Here is a 9,847-nt window from a genome sequence, read left to right as displayed (position 1 = left end):
TATATATACAAAATATTTGGCATAGATATATAGCTACTTTCTTTTAGTCAAATGAGAAGAAAGTTTTGAACTAATAGTGTATAGACAAGATATCTTGTCTGCATCTTGTACTATGAATGAGTACTACAAAGACAATATTATGCAATGTGTTAATTATTGTAACTGTCCTACTAATCTGTTTTGAAACTATCTCATTGTTACTTCTTTCTCAATAAAATTATTTAAAAAACAGTAAAAGTTCAAAATTATATAACATGTAGGAATTATTTGAGCCTAAGTTGGAGTTAAAGAAGCTATCTCTGCAAGTCAGTTAAGCCAATGTTCATCTGTGCTTGCTCTGTAGGGCTGGACAGAGGAGATCCACATGTAGCCTATCAAATTTTCAAAGGAAACATTGAACAAAAGTCAAAATGACCCTCCAATAAGGAGACACAGTTGGGTCATCACCAGAGTGTCTTGGTTCAGTACACTTATGTATACTTATAACTAACAAGAGCTCAAGGTTTCCAGTGCTCTAATGTTGCAGTCCTATTGTCTTCTACCTCCTCATAACACTTTCTGTCCTGAAGGGAAATGGTTACTGATGGTGACAACAGTTAATTGAAATGTGATGTGCTTCTAAAATGAAGATGCTATTTGATGAATGAAAGAAAGTATGAATCTATAATATCTGTGACAGATTTTTAAGATTATGTCTTTTTATTTTTTTTAAAAAATATTTTTAAGGATAGATAAATTAATATTGTAGGATATTTCTTTTCTTTTTCTATAATTTTATTGAGAAAAAATATCAATGAGACAGTTTCACAACCAATTACTGGCACTTTTTCAATGATTAATATATTACGTATTGTTGTCTTCATGGTTATTCATTGTACAAGGTGCAGACATGATATTCTGTCTCAAACACTGTAACAAACCTCTCTATTCATTGAATTAAGAGAATGGAGCTGTATATTATATCTATCCTAACTATTTTCAGTATACAGATACAAAACGGTCATTCATTTTTATCTCCATTTTTGGTTATTTTTGACAGAACTGGGCATTCCACTGTCATTTAAATATTGTAGGTGCTTTTATTCAGCAGAATCTCCAAATAAAGTCCAGTAGTTTGTAATAGTAGTGAGTTTTCTATAAGACTGGCAATGTCCAAAGTTGTTGGCTTGAGCATTTTATACCTCAACATATTAATGTGGCTTTCTTCTTTATACTTCATTTTCATACTTATCTGCTGGATGGTTAAAACCAAGATAAAGCAATACATATATGGCAAAAAATGTAACTTTTCTATCTAATAAAGTCAGTCAAATCTCCTCAGGATTTAACCTGAATCCCTATACCGCAATTTGTAGATCCTTTGTGAGTGTCAGCCATGTGGATGAGTCACGGCCATTGCTTGACCAGTTTTCTCTCTGTAAAGCTTGAGAGAATGATTTCTCTCCATGTGACTCTCCTTAGGCACACTCTACACCATTAATCACATTCCTCTGTGATCCCATAATCTCCTTGATCAGAAAATTTGGGACATAACTGAGTTACATAATATTACATTATAGGTTCTACTATGTCCTGACTCCTCACTGACCTTGAAAGGCTAGGGCCAAAATTTTGGCTGTCCTTGCAGGCCTTCTTTTTCTCTGATTTTTGCCCTGTAAAGTTAGGTTGTTAACCCTCCAGAAGAGAAGATTATTATTACCCTATGACATTCACAGTTGTGTTTAACCTATTTCTGAATATCAAACATTATGTCTGTTTTAAAACTATAGCTGTAATATTCTGGGGTGACCTTTCTATGTAGGATGCCCATATCCCACCATTTTCCAGTCTATCCTAATAAGGTGTAAATCTTACATCTAGGAAGTTTCCTTTATTTTCTTTCTTGAATATATTTATAAGTTTGCAAACAACTTAGTCTGTTAGGAAAATCGAGTCCTGCATATAAAAATTCAATTGGCTTTAAACATGGCTGACTTTAATGCCTGTTCAATTATTCACTGATTTAGTTCTATACTTGAACTTGTAATTTATTGTGGCATATTCTAGATACATTTATTAAATGTGGTTTCTCTTGAACTGGATGGTTCCACATATCAGATGGCAAAATTTTTCTGTCATAGTTATTTTGTTTTTTTCTGAGACAAAATACTCAATACTGAAATTTAAGAGAGGTTTACTTAGCATAACTTTTAGTTCATTTAGTTTGTAGAGATTTCAATCCATAATGGGTTGGCTCTATGGTAGGGTGGCTGTGTGAAACAGCATAAAAAAGGAGAGAGAGTAGGTAGGGAATACAGAACACTGGGACAAGCAAACAAGAGCAGCTTTAGAAAGAGTGAAACAGCAGCAGCTAGTTTTTTCTTTTTTTTTTTTTGCTTTAATGATTTATTTATTTATTTATTTTTCTATAATTTTATTGAGAAATAGATAGCAATGAGACATTTTCAAATCAAATTGGTAGGACAGTTCCAATAATCAACATTTTCCATACTGTCTTCCTAGTGGTTATTTATTGCACAAGATGCACACTTGATATCCTATTTACAAACACTATTAGAACAAATCTCTCTATTCCATGAATTAAGAGAATGTAGCTATATATCTACCCTAACCATTTAGAATACACAGACACAAAATAATCATTCATCTGTATCCCCTTTTTTGATTAGTTCTATCATTTAAATATTATAGGTGTGTGAGCTCAGCAAAATATTCCAAAGTAGTCCAGTATTCCATAATAGTATTGGGTCTTCTGCTTGACTGGCAATGTCAGAATTTTTTGATCGGAGTCCTCTCAGCTCAACATAACAACATGGTTTTCCTTCTTATACTACATTTTTATGCTTTTCTGCTGGATGTTTAAGACCAAAATAAACCAAGACTTATGGAACAAGCATTATAGCTTTTGAATATGACAAGCTCAGTCAAGTCCCCTCAAGGATTTATCCTGAGACTCTGTACTCAGATTGTAGATCCTTTGTCAGTGTCAGCCATGTGAATGAGTCACAGCCATTGCTTGACCAATTTGCTCTCTGTGAAAGCCTGAGAGAATGTTTTCTCTCCATGTGCCTTTCCTTAGGCACACTCTACATCATGGATCATTTTCCTCTTTGGCCCCATAATCTCCTTGATCAGAAAATTTATGACAAAACTGTGTTACATGATATTACAGTATAAGTTCTCATATGTCCTGAGTCTTAATTGGCCTTGGAAGGCTAGGGCCAAAATGTTGGCTTTCATTGCGGTCTTCCATTTTCTCTAATTTTTGGTTTGCAAACTTAAGTTGTTCACCCTCCAGAAGAGAAGCTTATTGTTTTTACCATACTATCCAGGCTGTTGAGCTTAACCTCACTATTTGTCTGAATATCAAATATCTTAGGCATAACATGGAACAGGTATTTTTTATTAACTATTGATATGTTATACTTTAAATCCCTACAGAATATGATGAAAAAAATAAAAATTAAAGTATATTTAAAAATAGGAATGAAGAATTATATTTGTTTACACATAAGTCCAGAAATCTAACCATATACCACATTGTAGCAGCACAGTCCCACAACACTTCTTTTCTTGTCTTCTGCCTTCATTAACTACCCCCTTCCTTTTTAACCAAAGAGATCTACCCAAGAGAGAGCATGGCAGCAACTGGTGTATCATTACAAGCAGCACGTATTCAGAAGACTAGAATGATTGGCACTGCAAGCATGAACCTACTATTACAAATTGCCATCGTCAGTGCAGTTGCTTAGTTCACAGGCATCAGCATATATAGTTAGTCAGGGTGAGAATCTTTTAATTAACTGCTAGATTCAAAAATCTTCTGAAGATTCTCAGGATCATTGCCTTACCTATCTTGTGCATATAATTGTATGGCTTGCCTCTGTCATGTTTCCTAGCTCTTCTCCTTGCTCTCTCTTCATTGTCTAGTTCTCAAGTTTTTGCTTTCCTTTTAATTGTGTTATACTTTTCTATCTGTATTTCTTCTTTTGTGTTCTTATACTAGGGAAACTATACGATATTTACACCTGTGTGCCTGGTTTATTTCACTTATAAGTATATCTTCAAGTGGTATCCACTTAAATATAAATGTTTTGAGCTTATCATTCTTTGTAGCTGAGTAATAATAAGTACTCAGAGAAAGGTCTGCTCTCTAGAATTTATAAAGAATTAGCTAGTCTTTTTTAGTGTCCCTTTCTATTCCATCCAGTCTACCTGTGGGCAGTTCCTGCCAAATCCACAGTGGGGCAACCTTATTCCCAGTGTCACACACTTAATGCCAGCATCACACATCATAGATCAAGACAGTTCTGAAAATTCCAACCTCTAAGTGCCTGGGGCTTTGGGGAACATCTAGACACAAGCTACAATAGCATCCAACAATTTCTGGCATATTTTGTTTTTATTTATCTTGCTACATGCTGCATTATTTTAATGGAAATAATTCATGTTTGCAGGAAATGGAAGAATTTGTCCAGAGTTCGGGTGAAGATGGTATTGTGGTGTTTTCTCTGGGTTCAATGGTGAAAAACCTTACAGAGGAAAAAGCCAATCTCATAGCTTCAGCCCTCTCCCAGATTCCACAGAAGGTCAGTATGCCTTCTTGTCCTGTTCAGCACTTTTGCACTCATTGGAGAGAGACCAGCACAATTTGTACTCTTCCCTTGGAGAAGTTATACTGACTACTCTCTGTGTACAGCTCATAGAAGCTTAAATAGGATTGTGTAGAGCATTAAAATGGATAGTGCAGTCACATGTCATTGTCTGCCACATCACTGTAACATCGGCATCACTGCAGAAACATATTTTTGTGATTGCTTGTGAGTAATGGAATAAAGTTGCAAAATATTAGGCCATTATAAATATTTTTACTGGCACTAACAAATGCAGATTCCTAAAAGATGGTACTGTGGTGCAGGATAGGAAAAAAATTATACATTAAGAGAGGAGAAATGTTCAAAAACAATTCTAAATTTTTCTGTTTTATGTTCTACTGAAGTCAAAATTGATATTAAAGTAGAAATTTAAACATACCTATTTTTCCAAAATTGAATATTGTGATGATAAAAAAGTTGAAATTCTGATATAATTGTCAAATAATATTCCTTTTCTGTATGCTATTTAGCTAACCTATGTTTATATTCTATGCCTCATTTTCTTCATATATTTGCTAAATTCCATACATTGTTTAAAATTAAGTATTCTAAATGTGTTAAAATTTAGAAGATTCTTTTCATTTTGGTATTTTAAAGTTTTCTGCCCTTTAGCACTGAATTGAAAAATTGTTTTCCTTCCCAAGAAAAAAACATCTGTACAAATATTCATGAGAATTTTAGTAAATACCATATCAGTATGAAAGATAATAAAAGTACCTAATTGCTGCCTGCTAAGAATAAGGAAGGAGGGATGCAGAAGGAGAGAGGAAAAAGCAAGCAAGAAAGGAATGATAAGAAGGAAACCGAGATAATGGAGAGAAGAAAGGAGGGATGCAGGGATACAGGAAGATAGAAATAAGGAATAAGGAAAGAAAGAGGGAGGCATAGATGATGGGAAGAAAAACAAGCATAAAAGCATCACAGAAATTAAAGTTAAAGATTTTTGGTCAAACATTATATTTGAGAGCAAAAATGACTAAGCAATATTTGACAAATCAATTGAATATCATACATATACATTGTCTTGTTTTAAATCTCCATATGATGGTTAGCGCCTCTTCTTTGCTTTCTATTTTTCACTTATACCTAACAGTATTTAAATGATTAATATCAAAATAATAGCTATATACTCACTAAGTAATGAGTATGAAAATAGTACTGTCCAGAATATAATATTCATATGGCCTTTTCAAACAAGTAAAATTCCCTGGAAATATCACCGGAAGGTTGATTGCCATGTGATTTGTAAGTAATTTTACAGCATTAACATGCACATTATCTGTTTTTACTTGCAAAGTGATAGTCTTGTCCTCACAGGTTTTATGGAGATACAAAGGAAAGGAGCCAACCACGTTAGGAGCCAACACTCGGCTGTTTGACTGGATACCCCAGAATGACCTTCTTGGTAAGACCTCAAGAGGACAAAAGCTGTGCAGTTGCACAACAAATAAGTTCAGTAACTTTCTCAGAGCAAATGCATTAAAAACATTTCACTACTTGAACATTTCACCTGTGATATCCAGTTTTGAAAGAGATAAAGTTAAATAAATATCTTCATTTTATTGATGTATGCTTCTTTGGTTCACACAAGAGCATCTTCAGTTAAAAAGCTCAATAAGCCCGGGAATTCCAATTCTTTGGTACTCACCTCTTTTAGTAAGACTACCTTTAAAGAGAGACAGGGGTTAAGTTCTGCTCATGCTGGGATCCACTTTTTTTGAGCAAAAGTGTGTTGAACATCTGTAGAAAATACTGCCTTCTTGAGTTGTGGAATTCCTTGCCTATTTTCTGTCTCTAAAGTTCTTCTAATGTGTTATGTGATTATCCACACCCATTTCTAAGCTACAACCTATTCTCAAACCAGGGCACCCCAAAACCAAAGCTTTCATCACTCATGGTGGAACTAATGGGATCTATGAAGCAATTTATCATGGGGTCCCCATGGTGGGAGTTCCCATGTTTGCCGATCAACCTGACAACATCGCTCACATGAAGGCCAAAGGAGCAGCTGTGGAGGTGAACATGAACACTATGACAAGTGCCGACCTGCTGGGTGCCTTGAGAGCAGTCATCAACGATCCTTCGTGAGTATTACTGCTGTGGAGGCTGAGCTTCTATTGGCTACACTTTCCACAGACCAAGAAAGTTAGGAGTGTTTCACACCTTTGTAATTGGGTTACTTGCAAATACTATAAGAGTAGTGCAATATGACCACTATAGAATCATATGTCTAACCTCAACTGCTGACTTGGCTTTAAGATGTGGGAAACTAGCAATAAAAAATCAAAGCAAACTAAAAATATTCATCCAATGCTATTTTGATCATATGTAGTTTTATACTATTTTCTGAACAATTTGTTTCATTTGTACATAAAATTTTTAATTCGATAAAACAATCTGTAAATACTATATGAATGTCACAGTTTGCACAATGTTTATCATTCTAAAATGACTGTAAGTACTTTGTTATAGGTAGTATAATAATTAATAATACTAGTATTATAGTAGTTAGGTAGTGTTATTATGTACCATTTTAAAATGATAGCTATTACTGAATAATTGTCATATGTTATGGAATATTATAGAAATTATTCTGTAGGGGACTAGAGAATTGCAGTTTCACCAATTCTTAGTATGCTATTTTGTGTTCCAAAACTTAATCTTATTGTTGAGTTGATTATATTAGTTGCCTAGTTTCTTTGACTAAATATACAACTGGATAAATTCCATGATTCCTTTAGCTCTTATGCATAAATATTTTTAAATATTTTATTATTGGTTTAAAACAATTTATGGAGGAAAACAATCATAAAATTTCTAAATAAATGTAAAGATTATTTAAAATAGCTTTCTCTTGGCCCTAGAAATTATACTACCTCTGAAATTATTTGTGAACACAAAGCTTTTATGTATGGTATATATGAATATATATATCTATATCTATCTATCTATCTATCTATCTATCTATCTATCTATATATGCAGTTTATTTTTAGTTGAATTTAGATGCACATATTTATTTGTCAAATATATGTACACTTCAATTTTAAAAAAGAAATGATTTTAAATAGAGTATATGTATACTGAGAAAACCTTGAACAACAATCCAGTTTTATGGAAATAGGCATTTACTGCCTAATTAGCTTGTGTGACATGAATAAGGATAATGAAGTAATATTGCTATTGGGCTTTACTTATATTTCAGTATGGTCAAGAGAGAGGACAATTATTTTTTTTTCTCTGCCCAAACAAGAGTTCAATGAAATAATTCCCAGTGTTAGCTCTATTGCTCCATATACTCTTGAAAATTCTGACCATGTTTCTTTCTCGCATTCCTCATGATGTATGCCCAAAAGCAGTACATCTCTTTGCAAACAACTTACCTTCTCTTATCTTAATGAATCCAGTAGGCAGGGCCTGGGAGATGGCTCAGAGGAGGAAGCACTTCCCTGGCAAGCACAAGGACCTGAGTTCAATCCCTGGTAAAAAAAAAATAAATAAAAAATAAAAAAAGAAAAAAAAGAAAAAAAATAAATCCAGTAGGCATCTTTATCCATGTCATAAACAGAAGTGAGTTCTAATAATTTTAGCAAAGTTATCAGGAAGCCTGAAGTGAAAACATCTTATTCCTAATCACGTAGACTTCTCTTGAACATTGTTTGAGAAATAGAGATCTAAACTCTACCACTATTGTAACAGTAATTTCTAATTGTTAGGAACCGTAATTGTAGAAAGAAATTTATGAGGATTTTTAGCAACTTAAAGTGCATGTACTTGGATATTCCATTCTGTAAATTACCCTGGCATTTTCATTCACTGCTGATCTGACTAAACAATATAGTTTTTAAATTGTAAACATAAATATGTGTACAAAGGAGCAATTATCAGAGTACAAAGTTATCAGAACTTTAAAATGACTCATTAATATTTACTATCACTTTGCTGTTTCTGTACAGCAAATTAGTCAGATTTTCTTGCCCATGATGTGGATGTTTTAAATGAGATTATGTCTTCATTCTGAAACTTTCACTATTGTGTTCTGAGAACAGATCTGGATACTGGAGTTCGGAAGATATCAGTTTATTTGACAGGACTGTTGAGCCATATACACACTATTGAATATCCTTCATTTCCATTGTGTTCATTTATCCACATTGCTTTTCTAATAATTTTATTGGGAAACAAATAGCAATGAGACAGTTTCAGAACCAATAAGTAGGACAGTTTCAATAATTAATACACTGCATATTGTTGTCTTTGTAGTGGTTATTCATAGTACAAGATGCAAACATTATATCCTGGCCAAATGCTATTTACACAAATCTTTCTATCCACATTGCCTTAAGAACATACTTCTTCTGCACATTCTTTTTCTCACTCCTGAGAGTTCTAGACAGTGAACAAAACTACTGAAAGAAATGTTTTTTAGAATTTATATTTGACTGTTGACTCCTAAAATACATGTCTCATACTTACATTTAATTTAAACAATAGTTTCTTTTTATGTTTTATCCTCTAGCTATAAAGAGAATGCCATGAGGTTATCAAAAATTCACCATGACCAGCCTGTGAAGCCCCTGGACCGAGCAGTCTTCTGGATTGAATTTGTCATGCGCCACAAAGGAGCCAAGCACCTGCGTGTTGCAGCCCATGACCTCTCATGGTTCCAGTACCACTCTTTGGATGTGATTGGGTTCCTGCTGGCCTGTGTAGCAAGTGCTCTATTGCTGGTCACAAAGTGTTGCTTATTTTTCTATCAAAAGTTTATTAAGCCAGAAAAGAGAATAAAGAGGGAATAGATCTAAATTTTGAAAGTGTTGAATTTGGCAATTATATTAATTCTAGCCCTAAGGAGCTCATTGAGAACCCATCTCCACCTTATTTTCAAATATCCTCTTTTGTTTCGGTCAATATCGAATATGTGATCGGCAAATGTTAACTTTTTGAAAGTTACTCACATTCGTATATTGTGAGTTTTCTTCTTTATTAGAGAGAAGGCCTAGGTTTGAACAGGATGAGTTTTCATTTGCTTTTTCCTCTGTTGCTTTACTAGGGGGTTATTAATTCTAAATACATTCTACTCATAGTGTCACTTAAAATCTACCTTTGATTTATATGATAATTCTGTTTTGAGTCCTTGGGAAGCTTCAATGTCCATAAATTTGACATCTGGAGAGAACGCACAATAAGCAA

At 33.7% G+C, this 9,847-nt stretch overlaps 1 protein-coding gene across 1 annotated transcript in view; it reads left to right on the top strand.

Moving 5' to 3' along the window:
* The window catches only part of LOC101587440 (UDP-glucuronosyltransferase 2A3-like), a gene marked incomplete at its 5' end in the record, with an annotated part of 11,534 nt that extends 2,081 nt beyond the window's left edge, over window positions 1-9,453 (top strand). The window contains 4 exons of the mRNA XM_004648719.1: window positions 4,458-4,589; window positions 5,973-6,060; window positions 6,520-6,739; window positions 9,174-9,453. Coding sequence (XP_004648776.1) covers window positions 4,458-4,589; window positions 5,973-6,060; window positions 6,520-6,739; window positions 9,174-9,453 — 720 coding nt within the window. The remainder of the gene's footprint in view (window positions 1-4,457; window positions 4,590-5,972; window positions 6,061-6,519; window positions 6,740-9,173) is intronic.
* Window positions 9,454-9,847: the final 394 nt, after the last annotated feature.

This window comes from Octodon degus, unplaced genomic scaffold (assembly GCF_000260255.1).
Source record: "Octodon degus isolate 3935 unplaced genomic scaffold, OctDeg1.0 scaffold00746, whole genome shotgun sequence".
Taxonomy (NCBI): domain Eukaryota; kingdom Metazoa; phylum Chordata; class Mammalia; order Rodentia; family Octodontidae; genus Octodon; species Octodon degus.
This window is presented reverse-complemented; position numbering and strand designations above follow the sequence as displayed.